Source organism: Stigmatopora nigra, chromosome 12, assembly GCF_051989575.1.
Source record: "Stigmatopora nigra isolate UIUO_SnigA chromosome 12, RoL_Snig_1.1, whole genome shotgun sequence".
NCBI lineage: Eukaryota > Metazoa > Chordata > Actinopteri > Syngnathiformes > Syngnathidae > Stigmatopora > Stigmatopora nigra.
Window position 1 is genome coordinate 11,137,364 of NC_135519.1, and position 24,670 is coordinate 11,162,033.

The 24,670-nt window shown below is 37.0% G+C and overlaps 2 protein-coding genes across 5 annotated transcripts; one reads left to right on the top strand and one right to left on the bottom strand.

The window, feature by feature from the left end:
- The first annotated feature begins 1,772 nt into the window (after window positions 1-1,772).
- mcph1 (microcephalin 1) lies at window positions 1,773-23,780 on the top strand. Of its 4 annotated transcripts, XM_077729067.1 has the most exons (16): window positions 1,803-1,904; window positions 2,115-2,203; window positions 2,778-2,844; window positions 2,936-3,027; window positions 3,770-3,888; window positions 3,958-4,039; window positions 4,728-4,839; window positions 4,914-5,045; window positions 5,147-5,215; window positions 5,454-6,524; window positions 6,953-7,062; window positions 8,697-8,734; window positions 8,827-8,989; window positions 9,084-9,161; window positions 22,952-23,198; window positions 23,289-23,780. In XM_077729067.1, the coding sequence occupies exons 3-16, from the start codon at window positions 2,808-2,810 to the stop codon at window positions 23,339-23,341; spliced, it is 2,403 nt and encodes an 800-aa protein (XP_077585193.1). In that variant the 5' UTR covers window positions 1,803-1,904; window positions 2,115-2,203; window positions 2,778-2,807; the 3' UTR covers window positions 23,342-23,780. The 4 variants fall into 4 exon arrangements, with proteins under 4 accessions (XP_077585191.1, XP_077585192.1, XP_077585194.1 ...); XM_077729065.1 differs by lacking the exon at window positions 2,115-2,203 and having other exon boundaries at window positions 1,773-1,904; XM_077729066.1 differs by lacking the exon at window positions 2,115-2,203 and having other exon boundaries at window positions 1,773-1,904; window positions 5,457-6,524.
- angpt2a (angiopoietin 2a) lies at window positions 9,406-20,117 on the bottom strand. The gene is made up of 9 exons (XM_077729070.1): window positions 19,587-20,117; window positions 17,424-17,579; window positions 16,192-16,313; window positions 15,862-16,100; window positions 15,296-15,423; window positions 14,555-14,656; window positions 13,580-13,746; window positions 12,911-13,041; window positions 9,406-11,907 (listed from the first exon to the last, which is right to left on the bottom strand). Exons 1-9 carry the CDS (start codon window positions 19,863-19,865, stop codon window positions 11,747-11,749), a joined length of 1,485 nt encoding a protein of 494 aa, XP_077585196.1. The 5' UTR covers window positions 19,866-20,117; the 3' UTR covers window positions 9,406-11,746.
- Window positions 23,781-24,670: the final 890 nt, after the last annotated feature.

Below are 24,670 nucleotides of genomic sequence, written 5' to 3' on the forward strand. Positions count from 1 at the left end.
TATATATATATATATATATATATATATATATATATATATATATATATATATATATATATATATATATATATATATATATATAATTTTTTAAAATTCAAAATGATGTAATGTTTGTCCACAAAACCTTAATTTATCAACCTATTTGTGCCTCTTCAGATATTAATCAAATCTCATCTTGGTATACTTTGTTGTATTGAAAAATATCGCATGGTTGTACAAAGAATATCACAGTGTTATGAAATATCTGATGTGCATTCCAAGTTAAAGTGAAGGTTTTTAAAATTCATCAATCTAAACCTGTACATTGTCAGGTTAGGCAGCAAAAAACACAATGCATCAAACAATATTGTCATCTTTGAGAATTACTGTTTTGTTAAAAAAAAGATTTTCATTGCAATGTTGGAAATGTTTCAGCAACAAAATTATCAACCATCTACGTTGCTTTGAATTTATCTCTGCTCTTGGTGCAAAGTGACTTATAGTGAAAAATCTGTACTTAATCTTGTATTAAATCAATCAAAAAGCCCTTGAATCCAATCAAGATCAATTTGTGGCAGATTTTATAATACAAACAAATGTTCTATAGTTTTCCAAAGAATCATTGTGTGAAGCCATGAAATTAGTGATTTATACCCCTACCTCATATATCATAGAATGGCATATCATTTAAAATGTAAATATAGCATGATTTTGCATATGACCTGAAAATGAAAAGGCAAATGAGAATTAGTCTTAGAATGCATGTCACCATAAAAGTAGTTTCAATAAACCATGGCGAGGGACACAGTACCAAAACTTAATTTAACCTAACGTGCGTTTAAAGAAGGGATCAATACATTTGGTAGTACCATGTACAATATCCCTTTCCCCGTTTGGGTAATGCATTGATAGTAACCACATTTTCTAATAACTGAAATGAACAAAAGGATTCTTAAGCCTGCTTTTTGAATGCTTCCTTGTAAGAAATTGCTGCATGTAGTTTTTCATTGGCATGTGCTATTTGATGCAAGGTTAACACAAGTGCATTTGGGTGGATAAAAAGACAGAAAAAAACCTTTTTATTTGCTTGTAAATACCCTCAGATTTGTTTAGTTTGTTTTGCATAGCATCTGTGCTGTGAATTGTGCATTATAAGGAAAAAATGTGGCAATGTGTGGAAAAAGTGACAAACATTTTATTTCCATTCCAAAATCAAGGCTTCTCTGGAGGTTTTAGTATTGATGAATAAAACATCTGTGAGATTAAAAAATACGTAACTGGTGTGCCTTGTCGTCTTTCAAATTTCTATTCATGCCCCAATCCATGCAAGCATGCTGGCACCGCACTTCTGGGGTTGAGGGTTTAATCCCATGGTGGTCCTAATCCGGGTTTTCATGGGTCATCTGCGGGTACTCTGGTTTACTCCAACATTCCAAAAGCATGCAAGGTAGGCCGGTTGAACACTCTAAATTGCCTCTAGGTATGAGTGCGATCTTGAATGGTTGCCTGAGACTCCCTGTGCCCTGCGATTGGCTGGCCACCAAATCAGCGTGTTGTCTCCCGCCTGGTGCCTGAAGTAAACTGGGATTGGCTCCAGCACCCCCAAAAACTGTTGTGTGGTGATTTTTTATTGTTGTTTTTTTAACAGAGCAAATAAAAAAATAAAATTTTATTTTGGAAACGTTTATTTTGTAACGTGGCAAATCTGCACGCCAAATAACAAATAATTATCACATCTGTGGCGTATAGGTATTTTGTTTCTCGATTACTATGATTTTTTTTAAACATGTGACGTCACAACACGTGCGCCAATTACGTGACCGTATCCCACAATGCTTAGCGCAACAAACAACAGGCGCGAACCATTGCACGTTTTGAGAAACGGGGGAGATCTGAAGTACTATAACTTTATACTACCATTCAAAGTAAGTACTATACTCCACATCCATATGGTGGGTTAAGCTATTTATTATTATTCGTTAGCTCCAAAGTTAACTCCAGTGAAAGTTCGATCAGGCCAAGCGAGCAAACTAATAACGCTAGACAAAAAATAGGGATTAAAATGTTAAATGATGATGGTTAACGTTTAACTCTAAGCATGTTGAATGATTGTTTCCCCTCTTTGTTTACATCAGGGATGTCGTCATTTTAGACCAGTACGTTGAAGGTTACCCTTTCGAAAAAATGGACAAAAATCATTGATGTGATTACGTGGTACATACAGGTACATAGTACATGGAATTTTAATGTTTTCAAGTGTTTACCAGGAGTTAATGCTGTAGTTTTACTTTTGAGTATTATTCTTGTATTATGGCAATTTATTTTTATTTTCCTCGACCATGCTCTCAACTGCACCCATATCATTTATGAAATCGAAATGAAACGTAAATTTGATATTTTGATCTTAATGTGCACACAGATCACCTGTGCATTGATGTAATGCTCCAGGACAGGGGCATTAACGTGTTCTCATTGTGCATAGTTATAGAGATAATGCTGCTGTATTTTGTAATTTACACTTTTTTTTCATTTCATTTTCTGAACCAGATTATCCTCACTAGTGCATGTGTATTATAAAATGTTGAACAGTACATGTGAAACAAGATTGCAAGAAAAAAAAAACAATGCACAATCAAAACATTTCATTTGAGTTCATTTTTGGTTCAATGCATTATTTAAGTTTGGTTTCATCAAAATGATACAGAAGATTTGAAAACAACTTTCACAACTCATAATTTGTTACTCAAGCTAAAGTAAACGTTTATAAAGAAACATACTTTGTCATTGTTTTTTTCAAGGGCAATAGAGGAGAATTTGGAGGTGGCAGTATGACCGAAAGCAATAGTAGTAGCACAGTTCTTCAAGGTAATGCATCATCGGCTCTGCACTGAATAAGAAATGCACAGTGTGGAAGCTCATGCCTCATGTTTGTGTCCTCAATAAATGTCTTTTCTAGACGTCAGAGCCTATGTGGATGTGTGGTCATCTGACAAGAGGGCCAATTGTTCGAAACCTTTTATACAGCAGCTACTACAAATGGGTGCTCAGGTAATCTGTTATTCGCATGGCACTAGGAATTTTTCAAAAAGCCAAATTGCAAAAAAAAACCCTACTTTTCTCGTTAATGTTTTGTATTGCAGCATAATTATTATGTCAGATCTTTGCCATGAGTCCATTTGTCATTAACCATCAGCCATCCTTGACCTTCCGTCTCTGGGTTTGCAGAAAAATGCCAATATTTCCTAATTGATTTGCTCTAACAAAAAGCTTGAATGTTTCAAATCAGCCACAATTGTTTTTACTGCATTATTAAGCGGTAGAAAAAAATGCACAAATAATAATTTGGATATAACAAACTTTAGTGGAACTTTGTCAAATCAAATAAATGCCTCCTTAAAAGTTGTGATCTGTTTTAACATCACTTCTGCAGAATCTTAATGTATTCCTACACATTTCAAAATTCCCTAAAATCATCAAGAAATGACCCAAAAAAAACTAAAATCAACAAAAAAAACCCACAAGGAAGAGAAAGCGACCCAGTATCTTCAAGCTTTATTCGGAAAATGTCCCAAATTCAATAGGTAGTGACCAGCAGTTTTATACCGACCATTATGGCAAGGAATCTGCATGCAAAATTGCATTTTCCAGTTTGTGTATAACCTATGATTTTGGGTGAGCTGTGGTTGCATGACTGTAATGTTTTGTTCCTCAGCATTCATACAATTATGTTTTATGATGCACAGCCAGTAAGTGTCCTCACAAGTAATCAACACAATTTTATTGATTGCAGGTTTCACAAAGATTTAATAAGCAAGTCACACACGTTATTTTTCATAACGGTCATCCCGCCACGTGGAGAAAAGCTAAAACCAGTAAGGTGAAGCTTGTTTCTGTGCTGTGGGTTGGGAGGTACGTACTAAGGGATGTGAATTGTGATATTTTCATTATTGTATGAGTTAATGTTGCTGTAATGTTCAGATGTCACGAGGATGGTGTGTTGGTGGATGAAGAGTTGTATCCTGCCTTAAACGATGAAAGCAATCCATTTTTAAACAGGAGAGTAAGTCAAATCACACAAAAAAATCTTTTAAATGTTAGTCATTTTTATTTACCTTTATATCCGTAGCGGTCAAACCAGGGGTGTCCAACTCATTTTGGGTAGCAAGCCATATTAATGGCAATTACATCTCATCTAGCCGGGCCTTTTTTTTTTGACAAATAAATTAACCCTTTATCTGCTCGATGCTGGGAGGATTTATGCTAGGAAAAAATTGCATTTATTTATAACGACTGAAGCTTCTATTTTTTTTTAATCCTAATTTTCTGATGTTGTGAAGACCATTTCCCATCCAAATATTCTAATATTAGCTTTCTGAGAGAATTCATACATTTATTTTGAGTATTTTTTATAGAAAAATGTATGCTTATACTTTTGAGTATACTATACGAGAGATGACAGGCCCTTAACGTTATTCTTGGATTCTACAAAATTTGAACATTTTGGCAACTGGTGCATTTTTGATAATTAGGCCTGTCATTTGACTGTTTTAATGTTCACAAAAATGTGCTTTAAGCCTTGAAAGGGTTAACTCAAGCAGGGAGTCAAAATGGATTGGACGCTTAGCGCCATCAAATGCACTAAAAGATGACAACGCAGTCCGCATGTTTGACACCCCTGAGTTTGACCAACAGCTAGCAGACGATGTGTTCAACTGCTATTGGATTGATTTGATGTTTGTTTGGTGCAGCATCGTTGTATGCTGCCCAAAGAAACTCCAGAGAGGACGCCCAAGAATGACAGACGCATGAAAAAAAAGTTAGACGAAATGATGAAAGCAATAGCTCCCAAGCAATCAATCGGTAAAAAGAAAGCACCACTCTATTTTTGGGACCTTTTGGTACATTTATCTAAGAAATGTTTCTCTTCCACATAGTCCGAGATGATTCGCCTTTCTTTACTGACGAAGATGGTAGGGTTGTGTACAGCCCGTCATATAAAAGGTCAGAATATATGGCCGAGCGTTTGAAACAAATGAAAGAAGAAAATGAAAATATCTCCCCCACAGGTAAATCATGTGGCGTGGTCTTTTATGTAAAAAAAAAAATTAAAACATTTGATCAATTCTGTGCCAGGATATCACCAGTATGCTTTTTTTGAATTTTTCAGCCTCTCAAACGTCTTCATTGGAAGCCAAGCCCTCACTGGGAAATTCACCGACTGTCTTCAATTTTATTTGTAAGCTAACAAAGAACTGAGTACTTGTCTATTGGCTTGTTAAAAGTACTTTATTCTCTAGTGACTGAATCAATTATCCTTTTGCCTAATTATAATTTCCCTTTTCACACTGGGTGGGTGGCAGACAATCTGTTTGAGTGGAAAGTGTTGAAAAATAACTCCATTCACATTTGGCTTTCTTTGACTAATTTAAAATGTGCAACATTTGTCATCTTTTTTCCCCCCCTCCTTCTTCCAGCAGATGAAAACACTGACGAGGATTCCAGTGCAACTATTTCGGAACTTTGTCCCTCCCATGCGAAGAAAAAGAATGTTGAAGAAAGTGACGCTCCCGAGCATAACAAGCTTGACGAACTCCTCTGCAAAGACTTTGACAAGCCTTGGCTCTCACCCTGCCGTGACGTTTCAACACAACTGTCAATTAGCCCTTTAAAATGTCCTGACTTTACGATAAATGAGGAGGAAAGGCAGACACCAGAAAAGCAAAGGCTAACAAATGTTCTATCAGAGAAATACGAATCCGGTCGTGCTGCACAAATCCCTTTCGGGAAAGTGAGCAACGACGATGGCGAGGACCCTAGCGAAATAAAGCTGACGTTACAAATGAAACCCTGCAGTTCACTAGATAAAACATTGGAACTGCCAAACAGCATGTCTGAAAAGGGAAGGCCAAATATTAACTGGGCAGAGTCCTTGACAGATACAAAAAGAACTACCGGTAATTGTCCTAATGCTGTGAGCTCCCCTCCTCCAATGCTGGAAGACAAAATACAACCGCGAGGTAGATTGTCCGCTGTTCAACGTTCTTTTAGTTCTCCCTGTTCGTCAAGTATTGTTACTTCGAGTTCCACTGATGGAAAGGATAATGTGTTTGATGACTACTTTGCCTCAGCCAATCACCACAAGAAGCCCGACCGACCTCTCTCGTCTGTTCCGTTTGACCTGTCAGCTCTCGCCATCCCCTCTGAGTTTAAATGCGTCCCGGGGAAAAGAAAACTGAGAAGCGAAAGTGCCAAAAGCTTCAAGAAAATAAAACCAGGGAATGAAGATTGCGGTTCTGGTCTGCAATGTGTTGCCAATATTTGTCCACAAAAAGAGGACGAAGGTCTCCCTGCTTTTGTTCGTTCAAATCGTACCCGAAGTCTGAACGCCGACAACAGAAAGCAAAGCACGTTACCAAATGTTGGCGCCAGTAACGGTGAATCGGAACATGAAAAGACATCTCATCCAGCAATATTAATGGAGAAGACAACAACCTTTTATATGGAAATGAACCCTGTTGTTTGTCCATTACCTCAGCCATTTCAAAGTGAGTAGTAGAGGAACTAAAGCTTAGAAAGTATCAATAACTTGAATAAAAGCAAACTATTGTATACTTGAACCTGCTTGTGGTTTGCTCCATCCTTAGGTCACGTACATGACTTTATACCTGTGTTTTTTATATATTTTCAGTACAGTTAGATATGTATGTTTATGATATGGACTTGTTGAATGAATATTTGTTTTGATATGCCCTTGAAGCCACCCGATTGTATGGTGGTTCTTCCACTTTTTTAAATAGAATTGATTATTAGTTTTTAATGGGCCCTGATGAATATGAGTGTGTTTTAAGAGAATAAAAAGGGTGAGAAGAAGCCACGTTTTCGCTATACCTGTTCCAGTGTTTTGATTCTTGTCCATATATATCACACTAGGACTTACTGAATGTTTTCCGTTTTTTCTTTATTGCCAATTTAGGCAAGGGACGTAAAAGTACAAAAGCTGATTCAACAGAGATGCCCGCTGAAGGCCAGAAGATGTCTAATAAATGCACCCACTCTATTTTCCAGAAAATGGGCAAAGAAAAGGTAATATTGCAACTATCATTTTTAAAACAGCAATGTTTTTTGACACGTCAGATAAATAGGAAATTAAACAGGTTTTTCATAATGTTATGGAGGTAGTTTTTCTTGCAGCTCAGTGTTATGTCATCCATTGTGTTCCTTGATGCAGGCAATTTAGGATGCACACTAGCCGTGTTTAGGTATACTATTTCCTCATTACGGCTGCATCTCACCAAGGGGCTTCTGTCTGTCTGGTCTTTGGGGTCTTCCTGTGTTCTGCTTCTGTGATAATAGTATATTTATATATAATAACTTCCTCATTTGTGTAATGCACCTGGCTTTTGTTTTCTTTATGATGGAAGTCTCAACATGCCACAGATGAAAAAGGCTAAAGATTGCGTTGCATACCCAGGGGATAAAAGGTAACTTAAAAATCTAATCTAGTCATAGCAAGGAAGTTTTTTTTGTCAGCCCTGTAAAGATTGGTACAGGACCACAAGGGTTGTTTCAGATTCAAATTTTAAAATGTGTATTAAGCCTGAACATTAAGTTGCTTTCATGAATTATTTTTGTCTTTTGCAGATGACTAAAAGAATAATGACCCTATTTTCTCGTACATACACTGTATTTGTCACTCAAAAAAAAAAACTGAATCAAGGGCTTAAATGTACATCATTACATTGTATAGGTGACTGTTTTAGGGAATTCAAAACAAAACCCCATAAACCACTTAATGTTCTTTTGGTTCCATAATTGCAGCCAGGGTTATCAGGGTTCACAACGTTATTTTCCTCTCCAATATTCTTCAAATGTGATTTCATCTTGTAATGGGGCAGAAAATGGACGCACGGATGATAACTCCTGTAAGAAAGCCATTGGGTGGCTTTTCACAGGCCCTGCATCATCTTCTTCTTTTTCTTTCATTTACTTGAATGGCCTTATTTTCCAAACGTCGATATGACCTTGTCATACAGTGATCATCTCGCTGTGATAGTGCTCAGGGACACTTTGTTGTAGGCTCATTATCTGCAACGCAGTGACTTCCCGCACATGAGATCTGCAGGAAATCTCTTTGTAAAACCGTTAGTTCGAAAGAGTCATTACAAACGACCCTGCTGTTGGACGGGGTCACGCGTCACAGTACAGTGAAGTAACAATTGTGGTTTGTTGGTGATAAATTCTTTGCAGCTTATCAGTTTGAATGAGATGTTAGGGAAGAGGTGAGGGTCGATACTACCCTTTGATTGACAGGTTGCTCTTAGCCCTTCCAGCTGTGAGACCAGATATCAGAGAATTGTTTGTAACTGATTTTGATTGCTGTATAATGCGGAAAGACCCAATTTGTCAGCCCCCGGGTGACAAGTTCACAGTTTTTCCCCTGAGTGTCATTTTTCATGCCTTTGTGACCACGTTCAAGTAATTCTGACCAAGTTGTTGTATACTAGTACGTATGCACGCAATCTGGTCTCGTTAGATAACCACAAAACATTTTCATTGTGGTTATGGCGGTAAGAGAATCAAACAGACGGTTATGTGATTCTTGAACATGAGGTGTAAAATGTCTCACTCATACATTTTTATAAGCTCGATGTTTGTGATGAATCTGGATTATTATTATAATTATAATTATATATTTCTCTCTTGTTTGTCTGTTGCAGTTAGTGAGAACACTGGTCATGACGAGCATGCCCAGTGAGTAAGTAGCACCTAATATCTCCATATATGCGTTAGACCATTAAGCATTCGAAAGGTAATTAAAATATGAATAAATGTGTCCTACTCTCCTAGGAAACAGAACACGGTAGTTCAGGTGGTAAAGGCCCTGGGTGGCTTTTCTATTGCTGATCAAGTTTGCGAGAGCACGACTCACGTTGTTTCTGGGGAACACCGGAGGACTCTGAATATTTTGTTGGGCATTGCTCGAGGCTGCTGGATCCTCTCATTCGAATGGGTATATATTTTTGTCCATGACTAATCACTACATAATCAAATTTAGATTAGAGACAATTATACATTTCAAATGAATTTTCAATATTCTTGAATAGATCTTGTGGTGTTTGGAGCAAAGACAATGGATTCCAGAGGAACCATATGAGCTTTCTGAGCAGTTTCCGGCAGCGCAGGTATGTAGAAGTTCTACTTTGGTTTGCGCTTTTGCCTACTAGAAGTTAACAACTAGATGTACACCGTAGTTTCACGACTATAAGGCGCACTGCATTATAAGGCGCACCCTCAATGAATGACACATTTAAATTTCATTTCCGTATACAAAGCACACTGGATTGTAAGACGCACTGTCTATTTTTGAGAAAATTTAAGACTTAAGTGCGCCTCGTGAAAATACGGTTGTTAGACACCGACTTGTATTGGCAACAATCTTTCTATGAAAAGGCATTTGATCTCATTAATGGCAAGTACATGTTTAATGTGAATGACATTTTACATCAAGAAATTGAAATAAAAAGCATGTTTTGGTGTTTCCAACTGTTTTGATTTGGAACACCAGATATTTAAGTGAAACTCACTTTTAGAAGATGATCAATTTTGTTCCAACTGTGGCTATCCTGTCCCTATATATTTATCTAAACTGTGTTGTATCATGGCACCCCTAATCCAACTTTCAATCAACTTTAAATTTACTGCGTATTCTTTACTCTCCGACAAATACTTGTGAAATATTTTGCATTGTCTAGCGTCCGCTGTTATTAATGCAGTTTACAATGCAAAGCATTTGCGTTTCTTCCTTCACTGACATTCATCCCAGTAATTGCTCATAAATGCAAAAGCGGAGGAAGCCAGTTGGCCGCCTGCTCGTTTTTACTGCCAGCCATCCATTTTCAGTCAACTTGTTTTTCCTGAAGTATCCTGTGAGAAATGTGGATGTTGCCTCTTCCTGAACTCATGAGTCACTGTGCTCCTCTCCTGCCACAGTGAATAGAGACGGCCTTTTGACGTAGACAAATGTCAGCACATTTCTGCTGGTGCTCTTGTACATTGTTGTATACAGATGCACATTTATATTCGCTGTGTGTGTGTGTGTGGTTTAGTGTTATTTTACCATCATTGCCTGCAATAGCATGCTTGTCCTTGCTAAAATATGAGCTCTGACCATAACAAAAAAAAATACTCAATTGTTAATGTGATGAATTCTGTATAAATGTGAGGAAATTGCATGCTCATTTACTCATGCTATATGGTCATTCCCTGATTAGAAACACAGTCTAAGTGGTTTTGCAACCCATTCACCCCTGTTTTGGAAATCAGTGCATCTTTCATCTGATGGTAGTGGTAGTGGCAGCGCAAATGGGTTGGTGATACCAATGATCCCCACCTTTTTTTTGTATCTCTCTTCTGCTTTGATGTATGTCATGCTGCTCCCTGCCCCCGCGCCCCACTTTCCTTCAAGGGAGGCTGCAGTTTAGCTAACACTTAGTGCTTGGGCAGACTCCAATTTTGAGGGAAAAAAACACACGTCTGTTTTATTTAGTTTTCTAAATAGGAAAAGTATTTTTGGATGCACAAGAATCTGTCCTCTTTTCGCAATACTCCCAAAGAATGATGGGGGTCCTCAGAAAGGGCTGAACTTTACATTTGAAAACCATCCTTTACCTAAAAAGATGTTTGGCAATTCATTTAGGACTGATTTCTAAACAAAAAAGATTTTGATAGAAAACTAACAAGTTTCTTAGCGAGAAGTCCATTTGAGTCGAAAAGACAAATTTAGATGCTGTTTAAGAAATATGTAGCTTTCACAAATCAATTCAAGGTAAAATTGTGAAATATAAAATCCCTTTAAATTACAATATATAACCCACTACAGCTATGCCAAACCTCTAAAGTTGTGCGATCAAATTTGAAATACGAAAAATGACAAGTGACCTTTGAGGCAACATAATGGACAAACTAATCCTTGAATATGTATAGATTCATTATAAAAACTATTTCGAGAAAGATTGAAACTTTCATGTATAAATAAAGAGAACTTAATCTTCTTGGTGATCTACGAATAGAAGAGTAAAATAATTCCCCAAATATTCTTTCATACATACCGTGAATACATATACACCAGTGTAGTAATTACATTTGCTACAAGATGTTATTTTAACTGAAATTCTTAGTTTAATTTATAATTAGCTTCATAGACATCTATAAGAGAAACCATAATAAATAGTCAATTGTTTTTCTCTCATTGTTCATGTTGTACCACGGCCTCTCTTTGCGAAGTGTCATTGGCAACTGGTTGAAAAGCAGAACACTGCCAACAAAAACAAAAACAATTTACCACACGGTAAACTTGCAGTGTAATTTCAAAAAGCTAACTTTGTTAAGACATCCCACATTTTCTTTTGATAGGCCTACCGCACGCACATTGAGCGATCTGTCCGAAAGTGGCTGAAATGTTAAAAAGTCGGCGACTTATCCCTTCATTCCTGTCACATGCTTAACAATCGCTGGAAAGCAACATATTCATTAAAACTAGTTTTTCAGTCATGAAAAGTAATTGCAGTAACCACCACACCGCATAACAGTTACGTGGTGGTCGTCTGCATCGCTCAATGTGCGGCGTACCTTGGTTTGGTCGTTTTCCGTTCATTTTTTTTTTTTTAAGATTAGGTAACTTAATAGAACTTTCCCAGTTAGTCCTTTCTGGAATGTCATGAAGTGCTTTGGGATCCATCTTGTTCAGTTCCCATTAAAATGGGTTAACTTAGAAGTCTGCTGGCCTGATCATTATAGACGTAGCTCTCAGGGAATATCCCGATCCCTTCCAGTAGTACCATTTTATGCCATTGAAGCGATTGGAGTTTTGGCCTCCTTGGTAATACATTCCATTTAAATTGGATGGTCCACAAGCATCAAACCACCAACCTAAAACAGAAATACAGAACAACTGTAGGCCACATTGATTGATGGTTTTGATTTTAACCCTGTATTGGCTACTTATTTGACTTAATAGCACTAAAAAATAAGCTTTCTGAGAAAGTCCTCGCTGTTTAAATGAATTGAAGTGTCTATCTTTGACAGGTTTTTTTGGGGGGGGGGACTTCTTTAGACTGTTTTGTTATTTGATAAACTTATGGGGAAAATCCAACTTAGAATATTGTTTGGGGGAAATAACTAGTGACCTGCTTTATTAATTTAGATTTGATCATTATTGTCTTTAAGTTCTATTAGTGTAATTTCTGGACTATAAGTCATACTTTTTTCATATTTTGCCACATTGAAAAATTACTTCTTTATCCCAAATTAAATTCGTAGTAATTGTTGGAGTCTTAGAAAAAAGTATGCTATTTGCACAGGACTGATCTGCTTTTAGAACTTGTCATTTACTTGAGGATTAATTTTTTTTTAGGATTTGGTCTTTCCTGATGGACAACTTGATATTGTCAGACTTTTCTATGTTTTGTGCCTCTCTCCCAGTGGTGTTGTGAATGAATGATATGTACTGAGAAAGTCCCCTGCGAGAGACCCCTCATGGGAAAAAAGACAGTGTTGAGATTTTTTTGCTTTTATGCTCACTTGACAGAGCCCTAATGCAGAGGCTGACAAAAAAATTCTGGCCGCAGAGTCACTTACAAGGCAATGAAGGGAGGACTTTTAGGCTACAAAAGGACAAAAAGAAAGCTCTGTTCCCAGGCTTTTTAATGTCAGCATTTGTAGTGACTGAATTCCCTCAAGAGTTGATCAGTGATTAACTCTGTCTAATTGTGCTCTTTGGCCTGAGCAGAAAAAAAACAGGAGTCCTTATAATGTCCTTCCAAGTTTTTAGGGAAGTACCAAGATGCATTTAGGAGAGAATTTTAAAAATAGCTTGCATTTTGATTATTGTATTTTGTCTCCACATATTTTTTTATCAGAGCAGGTTTCTTACCCCCTGTTGTCAGTTGTGAGCATTTGCAAACACATTTGTCATTGTCTGCATCTTTTGTACTGAAATCACTTCCTGGCTGACCAATGCTGCTTATTTTGCCTGCCGTTCCACTGTAGCCCTTAAGGTGTATCCTGTAGAGTGGAAAAGGAAAAATTAAGGAAGTAGAAAAAGGAAGTCAATAACCTTGTTCCTCAAAATACAACTGACATACCTCCTGATAACTAACAAATAAGTTTATACGTGCAAGTCTAAAAAAAAAAAAATCTTTCTACAGTTCGTTCAAAACAGATGACCAAAAATGTAGGGAACAAATATATTTTTGACTTCAAGCAGTGGAGCTCTTTATATATGAAATCTTTAAATATCTAAATAATTTCAAACACAACCAATGGACAAACTTATATGATTGAGCCATTTAAAAAAAAAACATGTTCTATATATACTTTCTGCATACTGTTTAGGTTTTTTTTCTTCTTCTTAATATTTACTTGTAGTTTATGTCAGTGTTCAAAAAGGTGAGATTGATTTCTGAAGCTGTTTTCTATTATTCCCTTGTTGCAAGAGCGATGTCACGGTAGCTTTAAAGTATAACCAATGTCCGACCCAATGCTACTTTATATTTGCATTTATTAATTATGATAGGAAATTGATGTCATGAACTGAACACACCTGTAGTTTTGTCCCTCGCCATCAAGTGAGAACTGGTCATACTGGGAGAATGCAGAATTATCTTCCCAGTCACTCAATTGGATCCTGAGGCTGTAGGAACCTTCACTAGTCAGCTTAGAAACAAATTCATTTCCCAACCAAAATTCTCCTAAAGGATCTCCAAAACCCTGTTTAAAGTGACACACACACACACAGACACACACACACACACACACACACACACACACACACACACACACCCACACACACACCTTTAAGCAAAATGTACTTCAATGAGGGCATTTCTTCTGCTTGACATCAACAGAGTAACTACATTGAGAAATTGTATAGTCTAGACCAGGGCTCAGGAACCTTTTTGATGAAGAGACATAAACAATTCATATTTTCTAATATTATTTCCTGAGAGCCATTCTCTGAATTCAAAAGTCAAAATACATGTAAACGGATGTCTAGTTTTCAGTAAAAAAAAAAATCTCTGAATACTTTTGACAACATTCTTATGCAGTTGCCAATCAACGAGAGTGTGCATTCCAGAAGAGACTAATGCAAAAAAAAAAAAGATAAAAGCAGCTCTCGATGTAGTATCTCATCTCTGTCACCAGCAATTTCCATATTTTAACTCACAGTTTAGCGAAGAGCCAGATGCATCCATCAGAAGAACCACATTTGGCTCCCGAGCCATAGGTTCCCTACCCCTGGTCTAGACCATGGGTCAGCTATTTGTGGCTTCCAAACTGCATGCAACTCAGTTTTGATATAAAAAAAAGTCAATATTTGATTGAAATGAAGAAATTTAGCTTACCATTATAAAACAGTTACCCCAAATATAGTATCTGGGCTGTATTTGTCTCAGATATCAAAATGTGTGCATGACTCCCAGTTTTGTCCATTCTTTGGACTCAAACTCGTTTTGAGTGGATAAATGAGGTTGCCGTGCCATAGCCTAGACTGTATAGCCTTCTCACTCCTCCATACCTTTTTATACTCTTCCCACGTACGGTGAAAGTCAACACTGCCATCAAAGCGTTTCTGTATAACTGTCCAACCACCTGCTTCCAGCTCCATGTCACAAAATGCCTGAAAAAGATGGTTAGTCCAATATTCCGAATTAGAATATAATTTGCTGCCATTGGGAATTTGACAATGACATTATTTTTGTGTAGTCAATTTCACGGGAAGTGAAGAAGTTAAAGGTTATTACACGTGCTTGCTGAAAAGTAGCAGGTATCTAAGGAGATGGTAGTTTCAGCTAAAGTATGCATGCTGTCATTGGGTTGTCAGGATGTTTTAGTTTCTCTGCTATTTGAACAGTTAATCCAATGTCAATGTGAGTGTTCCACTTTTAGAATTGTCAGCTAGTCCAGAAGAAGTTGTTGCTCAGCTATACTGTTGGCACATAAACGTATACAAGATTGCCTTTCACTGCATTACTGTTGCCTTAATCAAGGATGGGCAGGCATACAATTTATTATTATACATTAAAATTTGTGTTCTTCATGGCGCAAAATGCTGATAGCTGACTTGCTCATCACATCAGTCACAGACATTTGAGATTTGATCCAAGAGCAACCAATGTCGGCATGAGTCAGTTATAAACCTAATGCAATATAGCATTAGTTTCATTTGCTTGTCCACTTTATTATTAGAGTGCTTATCTTTATGTTTCACATGGGGTTTTCATTTGACAGCTCCATCATAAAACAGAATATACTTCACCTTAACCTCTACTGTAGTATTGGGTAAAGTGAGGGTATAGACACCAGTCTTTGTGTTTCCTGACTTGAAGACAGCCGCGCAATCCATGAATGTGGAGGGAGTATCTTGCATCATAGCAGTTTTTGTCTCTGAAATATTGAAAACAAGATCTTGATTGTTTAACTGACTATGTATCTCATAGAAATCCCTCACAAAAGTGACTGCATCTTTCCCATTTTTGTAAATATATAATTTTTTTTATCACAGAAGTGTGGAAATGACACTTTTTTGCAATGCATTGTAGTCGCTAAAAAGAGGCATCTTAAGAATCAATGCATCCATCAATGGCGCTGAGTACGTGTAATGCATACTAGCAAAGTGTTTAGTTTCACCCAATGCAATGTATTTTAATGTATTATTTAGTATGAATTCATTAAATGTGAGGTGTCTACTCTAAGTACCTCTATGTGAGTTAAAATGAGAGTTATATATTCCGTAGATATTCTTTGAACAAGCGAGTGGTTACAGGACTTTTCAGGCAATTTTGTGTGAAGATTTTTTTTTCTTAGTGAATAAGGTAGGCAAACCTTGGACTGTACCAGTTGAGAAGGTGTGAATTAGCTGGTTCACTGTTTCCAGGAGCTCCTGTTGCTGATGCTGCAGGACACTATTATTGGATGACACCCTGAGTAACTTTTGCTCCAGCTCACCAATGATACTTGTCTGCCTCTGTATTAGATTCTGAAGCTGCTCTTTTTCTACTTGAAGCAATTTCTGCTCAAGCTGCCTCTGCTCCTCCAAGTCCTTTACTTTCTTTTCCAATAAGCTGAGGGCGTGCGAGTTGTGGTAATGTGAATAGATCAGAAAGTGTTTGCAGTCACACTTTAAATTGTCATGAGTTTTGTCCTGATCCTCACCTGTTTTTGTCATTCAGCTTGTTTATTTCATTTGTTTGGACAATAACTTGCTTTTCAAGTTTATTGGTTGACAAAGAATTCTCTAGCAGTTGCCGCTCCAGTCGAGTTGTGTGATTGATTACCTAGAAGTGCAAGAGAAAATAGACATGATCAGTTTGGATAAACCTGAATTCGCTGTGCATTTTTTTAATAGTAAAACGTAGTAAATGTGTGGTTGCATCAACCTGTGAAGGCACTCGTCTTTTTCAAGACAAACATTTTCACTGCATCGATGTTGCTTATGATGATGTGCAGATCAAAGTAAACACGCTAGTCCCGTGTGTGATGAGGCAAACCTCTCAACGTGCTAGCCACTAGGGAATGGGCATGTTATTTATTATTGGACGCCACGTCGTTCCATAAATAGGACATTTGAATTGTCTCATCCAAAAGAATACAGCATATTCTGCAATGCTATTGCCTTGAAGTACGTTTTAGGGGATTTCTGTACAACTGAATTTTCAATACAACGTCTTTCTCGTAGTATATCACCAAATCTTTGTAGAATTATTCCAACACAAACTTTCTTTGCGCTCCTGAAGTGAACAAACAACATTTTCCAAATGGAAAAATACGTCAGGAAAGCAATGAAATTCCAATGAAGCAGATGTATTAAACATGAATGTTCAGAAAAGTTTCTAAATCCATGTATCAGCACCGAACATATTGACCTCAATTTTCTGGTTGAGTACTATGTCTCTAATTTCCATTTCAAGGGAAACTGAGCTCAGCTAAATGTTGCTTGTTTATGTGGATTCTACTTGGGCTTCTACCAATGGATCCCTTTATTTCTTTGAACAGACGGATGTCTGATTGTGACAAACTGATAGACTTTCTTTGGGAATACAAGTGTGCTAATAACAGGAAATGCTCTACTGTTGGTTCACATAAGGTCATCGATGTTAAGCCACAATATTAACTGAAACATCCATAATATTTTTTCCGCACCTCTGAAAAGTATATCCTGACAATTTAATTTTGAGTAAAACTTTGATTGTCCTTTTTTTATCAATGTTAACTGTAATTAAATTTGCTGAAGCATACATAGTGTAATACGAAAATCCATACTTTTTTTTTCCAAGTAGTTTTAGTGCATCATTCTGACTGCCCTATCATGGAAAGGTTGACATTTTTCCGTTGCGCGAGCATACAAGCTTAACGGTGACATTCACAAGTAGTCAGAGTAGGCTTACCTGTGCCTCCACATTAGTCAGTTTTCTTGTTTGCTCTGCAGTTTGACTGAGCAGGTTTGTTCCAATTTCAATCATTGTGGCTGTGTGATTTTGCACGGCGTTCTGTTGGAATTGTACCATGTCCTGCTTCATGCTCTCTTGGATGTAATTCTGTAGCTGTGACACAAATGAAAGGTGTTTTAGGGCAAATGTTGAGTTATTCCTTTTGAGGACAACTGAACTTAAAACCAGAGAAGGACCCTCAGAAAGCAGATTAAATCTTTGCTGTATTTGGTTACTCTACCTCATGCTCTCAGATTCATGACACTTTTTCTTCTAATCATATAACCTAAGATGCAAATCTTAGTTAAATAGTCTAATCCATCATCAAGTAACCTCATTCCCCAAAATGTAATTATTTCTTCAGTTTGTTGTTAAAACATGTCATGCAAGTTTGATAATGACTTTTTTTTGTTATTTTGAACACAAACATGCAAACAAACAAACAGACGTATACGAACACAAACACTTAGCTTTTGTCTTCCTTAAGTTTTAAGTACTTGTGGAAATATCAAACAAACACGTGTATTGTAATGTTATGCTCAAAGGCACATAAGTAATGCTCCGATGGCAGGGGATCATCACTCAAGAAACCAATCTCAATTCGTTATTGACCATTTTCCTTCATATTGTAGTGTTAGAAAAGTCATTGACCAACCACTGTACCAATGTCTAACAATATCAATGTCCAAAGCACGATGATTAGTCATAATTACTCAATTATTTGCCATCATGACGTGGTCTGTCGGTTCCATGTCAAATATTTTAACCTAAGGCTTATCCCAATTGTCTTATTAACTCTCAACATGAGAAAAGGTCACTTTTAAATTTAACTCGATAAGTTCTTACGCACCTTACGGTATTCCAGATTTAGACCAAGACCAATCATTAAGTTATTTCCTGCACAGTGTTCCTGAGTGCCAATCAGGTCACACGACTCGTAAACAGGATGGAAGTGTTGAGTGAGGAGTTACATCCTTCATGACACTATGACGTGTTAGCTGGAAGCTCACCTCAGCTGAAGATATGCACATAGCTTGCATAACAATGTTACAACTATGTCTCCAAGCTACAATTAGGACATATTCAGTTTGTCATTTCCTGGCGACAAAGCCGTCCGTTTTGGCATGTCTACTACAGTGGACGAGCAGCCATTTGAATTGTTTAAGGGTGCCGTGTCTAAAGCTAAGGATCTAATCAGTTGTTTATTCCGTTGGCTTCTGAGTCATCAAGTAAAAAAAAAATGTCTGTTCCACAATCACAAAAAAGTGACATCACATTCCCCTAGCTGTTAATCTGCAGAGACAAGCTTTAGAAATACTTCATTATTGACCTTATATTGACAGGTACGATAAAACTCGCATGTGAAATAACATGTCACTTAAGCCCTTTCCATTTCTTCATTCATGGAAAGCTTTATCAAGTTCTTTCTTTTAGTAGAACTGCTAAAGATTTGGAGGAACCCAGACACTATTTGATGAGCGACTGAGGTGTAGATCCCTAAAAAGCATCAAAAGAATTTTCTGCTGAGCTCTTCTTTGACAAGCATTGTCTCTTGTGTTACAACACAAGAATGTAATTGTGTACTACTCCAACAGTGAAGGACACTTGTCTGGTTCTCTTAATTATAAAACCCTCTCAAGACGGAGTGCAAAAAGAGTCCTGCTCTTTTATGCCTCAAGAAATTACTCCGCAAACTCAAAGGGATGTTTCTCTCCCTTAATTAGACACCTGTTAAGAGTGTCCCTTTTAAGGCCATTGTTGCCTTGAAAGAATAAACTCTTATTTTTATCATTTCTTTTATTGTCCATCCAATACAGCAGTGCTAAAAAAAGTGCTCATCAGTTTTCTTGTAAGTAAATGATGACAAAAATAGCTGATACACATTCTTCCTGTCCTGGATCCATGTGGAAATGTGTATTTTCTAATAGACTTCGCTTGAAATTTTCCTTAAGCTGCCAATGATGTAATCAATAAATTGAATTGTAGAACCTGACATCCTTTAGCTTTTGGAATGCTCATTTTTGTCCACTCAAGTACCAAAGCTTTAGCCTCTTAAAGTCTTCTAGTTCTACGCACAGAGTGTGGTGGGCCTTGTGAAATGATGGGCAGACGGCACTTTACCTTAAGTAGCCACTGTGTGTTGTTCTCCATGACCATCTCCAGCTGTTGCAGCCTGTGAGCTGACTCGTCACTGTCTGAGGGCCCGTCCTTTTGAACTGGATAATTGTAGCTGCTGCTCGGACTTTGGCAGTTTTCCTGCTCGGGCAGCAGAAAAGTGTAGCTGCACGGGCCATTTTGGATCTGATACTGTCTCTTGCCCACATTGCTGTCCGGATTTGTCCGATACCCCTTCCCCACATTGAGACAGACACTTAAAATGAACAAAACAACGTGCAACATTTTCCTCTTCAAATTATACAAGGCTGAAAAAATGTTACTTTAAAATGCTACTTTTCTGAATGCATCCAAACTCAATTCCGTGGAGAATCCTTCTAGAATCATTCAGTTAGAACAACAACACAAAAAAAAAATCTAAGGATCAGTGCCGCAGTTCACCGGTACCACACTGCATGTGTGCGATTTTCATCTACGCTCCAACCACTTGTTTGAGCTGCCCTCGACACCCCCCGATTCGTTAACTGTGACTGAAAGCCACTCCCCCTTCCGTGTGTCCACTCAGTGAAGTTCAGAATCTATTGCAATGCACACAAACAACACAGAGGCAGATGCACAAACTACACATTCTCTACTATGTCCTACACAATGCCCACGTGTTTTTTCCCTCCACTGGTTCAACATCTATGCAGGATGCAGCTGTCTACCTCCTGCACTGTTTTATTCACAGTGGCAGCCAACAGTCCATTGAAAAATATTTGCGAGTCCTTTAGAAAACAGTTTTTGTGATGTACGATTTTGGTTAATGGTTTTGTTTTTACATGACAGATTGAAAGTCTGTTTTTATTTCAATCTAACTTCGGAAGAATTTTCCTTTTAAAAAAAAATAGAAATTGATCATGTCTGATTTTAATGATGACAATCAGTTCAAAAATATTATTTCATAAATAACAGAAACTTTGTAAAATATAGTTCTAAAGTACAGTGGTACCTCGAAATATAAGCTCAATGCGTTCTGGGCCTGAGCTCATATGTCGAATTTTTCCAATAGAAATGAACTAAAAACAAATTAATTTGTTCCAACCCTCTGAAAAAACACCAAAAAAACAGTATATTGGATTGGAAAAACATTTTTGTTTGAAAGAGAAGTACACTTTGTACACATTTTTACATTTGATAGACATAAGAAATATTGTAAACAGTATAATTTTTGTTACAGGACAAAATCATTTGATAGATGTTCGTACATTATTTAACTAGCAACACGCACACACAGCTGTCTAAAGATCCAATGCCAGATCATTTAAAAATGTGGTTATGTTTTGAAACATAATATTTTAAGAACTTGTCATTAGCATTTTTTAAAAGCAATCACACTGTTGTTTTCTTTTCACCAGGTGAATCCTCAGAAAAACAAATCCCGCACTTTACCGCATTTGCACTGGTAATGCGGCCATTTTATGAGTCAACTTGTCCGCCTGTGGGCACTTGTGTCACATTTGGAGACAATGCAGGAAAGACTAATGAGAACGTTTTGTCACATATTGCGGAAATATGCCATCACGCATTATATATTGTTTGGCTTTAGGAGATTTGGAAGTTGCTCATTTTGTGAATGTTTCACACATGACTCGTATTGTGTTTTCTATTTAGTTTCTTTCACTCTTTGCATCAGACTTCAACACAACCTCATTTTTATCTGAAAAGCTTCACAAACAGTTTGTATCTGTAAAAAAATTGCAGGAAACAGGCTGATGTAATATGATGCAATGTTTTACTGTGGAAGGGAAATGCTAAATAATTCAGGCACATCATAGCCCGGGAAGAGCATGCCGTCATTCCTCTAAAACTATGACGTTGCGGGTGATTACTGTCAAATTGTTGCAATGTTGTTAGTGTTACCTAGAAAGTCTTGATTTTGCTCAAATTAGACAGCTTTCACCTCTAGTTTTCTGTGTAAAAATGTATTTACATGGGCATACGTATACGCTTAGTGAATATGATGAACGCAATGTACGCTTTTCAAACAAACCCTGCCAGACTAAATTGGTCAGTATTTCAATATGTCCATTGTCATTGTATTTCATTTTAATGGTAAGTATGGAAATATGCAATACAATGTTTTTTGTCAATTTGGCAAAAATGGTACAGTGGTGGAAAGCATGCAATTGGAATTTTGGTTCGATTCACGGTCAATGAGCAAATTAATTGGCATGGCAACGTTGCCTGCATGAATGTGGAAACCTTGTGAACGCTCCTAAAGTACCAGACTCGTTATCTAAAAATCCATTGTGCCGGCCCAAAACAAAATTGCTGATTGACATTGCAGCCACAACAGCCTGATGAGGTCAAATATGTTGGTAATATATATTGAAAACAACCCGTTTCTATTTCTACGGGGCCTAATTGCCTATTTAAACGGTTTATTTTTATCTTTATGAGAAAGCAGTTGAGTCCTGGTGGACGAGTGGGTAATGCGCCGGTCTCACAGTTCTGAAATCAAGGGTTCAATACCAGGTTTGGACCTTCCTCCGTGGAGTTTGCATGTTTTTCCCAGGCTTGCGTGGGTTTTCTTTGGGTGCTCCGGTTTCCTCTGTAACTGCAGTTGAATAATGTGTATGCTGATACAATCATCTACAAAAAAATAGTGTTTTATTTTTACCTTACAGCTGTTAAATCAATAGCCTGACCTTTTTTTTTCCACAAGCACAAACAACCCTAATTTCAAGTGCCATGGTTATACACAAAACATGTTTTTCCTGCTCCAGCAGTAGCACAAGTAACACGTTTGTGTGTTTTGTAACAAAAAAAAAAGTTTTATTATGTTCCCCGTCTTCCTATTATGAGCTAGAGTCCTTTTAAGGCCGTTTAGTCACACAATAGGACGCACAATAAGTGTTCAGTTGCTCCCCTGCAAGTACACAATATGGGTTCATGTTAACCTGACCCTGTCCATGAACTTCTCGGGTCTATCCCTGATTACTTGGTGTAAAATAAAACTGGTGTGAACATTTACAAAGGGCTAAAAGCCTAACGCTTGTTTCCTGGCATTCTGGCTCAGATTGTCCCATTCAGTTAAGTAAATGACCCCTGCTGGATACCAGACAAGCCTGTGAAAAGACTTTCACTAATCCCATGACCGCTTCCTTGAATATATTCCCATTTTTTTGTTTTTCCTCATCTTAACTGATGGTACTAGATGGTTTTAAAAAAAAATGAATATATGATGGAGCATTTACAAGAACAGTAGAAAAATCTTTTTATTAGACAAAGCACCAAGAAAAAAAACAAGAGATCATTGGTTTTTTTTTATTGCAATATTTTTCTTTAAGAAAATGCAGATTATTTCCTATTTCTAATGCTCTTTTCAGATATGCCGTCTTCAGAGGCATCTATCTTCCGGAAACCACCACCACCACCAGCAAGACCTGTTCCAGGACATGCCGCCTATGTTTGTGTCCCAGAATTCCCAACCGCCTGCTCCCATTTTGATGGAGCTGATCCAGCTTTGCGGGGGGACGGTCTGCAAAACTGTGCGTCAGGCTGGAATCTGCATAGGGAAATACAATGGCAGAAGACCGCTGGGAAATAGAATCTTGTCTGAGCAGTGGGTGCTTGGTAAGATGCTCTCATTCTACGTAGAGCTCTATTAAGACCTGATAGTAAATCCCATTTTAATTATTGCCTATTTCTTTGTTTTCATTTCAGACAGCATCACAAGTTTGAAGCAGCTTTCATATGACGACTATGACTTGGCGTAAAAGGTGTGGAATTTCCGTATGCACATTTTAAGTGACTGCTCCTAATCTTTCATTTGAAATTTTTGCTTAGGCTAGATATGAACTTTTTTTTTGAATGGTCTATCTAATAAATACCTACCTCTTATTTCTCTTTTTTTGTAGTTGTAATTTTTGTTTTGGGACTTATCCATCTTTTTTTCTGGCACCAACACAATTTATTTTTTACACTTATTCTCTTTCTGACCTGAGTGATTTGTTTCATTTCTCTATGGTGAACTAGTTGACTTTGTTTCAAACAAGTTTTACCTGATAATAATTATAATGGACAATGTCTTTTTTAATTTTTTTTATTTTATCGTCCAACTCTGTCCTTGTTAGAGATGTCATATGAACATGATGTAATCATAGCCTCGGGGTATTAAATTGTGTGTTAAGTCTTTTAACTATCAAATTACTTTTTTTTTTTGTTCACTGAAAATCACTACATACATGGTAACAAACAGATACTGATTGTAGAATGAAATGTGACTTCCCTTTTGATTATTGGAGGTATATTTTAATTTGTGAGTTTTTCCCAAAGTGTAACATGTGTAAGCCGTTTATGGTGCAACCACCCTCTTGCCTTAAATCAGATTGAATGTGTTTTAGCGCCCCGCAACTATAACAACAGTAAGTGGCACCGATTCTCTTAACCTTTTCAGGTAACTATAAACATACAACTAACGTTTTTTAATTATAGTAAAAGTTGTGGTTTGATTTTTTTTTGGGAATATGCACCATATTCTCTAACCCTAACCAATATGGGCTTCAAAAGACCTAGCCCGTTTCATTCTTAATAAATATTCTTATTATATAATGATGTCTGGTTGTCACTGGGAAATTAAAAAGATTAATCAAAATGTCTGTTGTTGTGTTTAAAAAAGAGCATATCTGAAAGTAGTGCTATATCTCTGTGTGATGAATGAATGATTTTGAAACTGTTAAATAAATCAGCCTGTCAGGGTAAAATAATGAGCACGGTGAAATGTAAATTAAAACACGTTTTTTATCAGCATAGAGGTGAAGATCTTCTCATGAAAATCACAAAAATTAAAACATTGACTTGCACTACCATGGACACAGTATTTGGCTATGTTTTTATAAAACATTAAATATTTTATACATACAACATTTGTAATAAAAGCTCAGTATAAAAATGTTCACTGTAAAAAAATGGTGGATAGAATATTAGTTTTTAACCTCAAAATTTCAATAGATTTATTTTATTGGCTAATGATAAATTGTCTGAACAAAGGATTTCAAAGTATTATAAAATGAACAATGAAATAGTATTCATAGAAATGAAGTGAT

Excerpts from the sequence above, each read along its gene's own strand:
- mcph1 (XM_077729065.1), top strand. The coding sequence starts at position 1,812 with ATGCTTAGCGCAACAAACAACAGGCGCGAACCATTGCACGTTTTGAGA. Across the intron at positions 6,525-6,952 it reads ATTACCTCAGCCATTTCAAA|GCAAGGGACGTAAAAGTACA; the intron begins GTGAGTAGTAGA and ends TTGCCAATTTAG. Across the intron at positions 23,199-23,288 it reads GTCTGAGCAGTGGGTGCTTG|ACAGCATCACAAGTTTGAAG; the intron begins GTAAGATGCTCT and ends TTTTCATTTCAG.
- angpt2a (XM_077729070.1), bottom strand. The coding sequence starts at position 19,865 with ATGTTGCACGTTGTTTTGTTCATTTTAAGTGTCTGTCTCAATGTGGGG. Across the intron at positions 17,580-19,586 it reads ACACACAGTGGCTACTTAAG|CTACAGAATTACATCCAAGA; the intron begins GTAAAGTGCCGT and ends TTTGTGTCACAG. Across the intron at positions 16,101-16,191 it reads AAGCTGAATGACAAAAACAG|CTTATTGGAAAAGAAAGTAA; the intron begins GTGAGGATCAGG and ends GCACGCCCTCAG.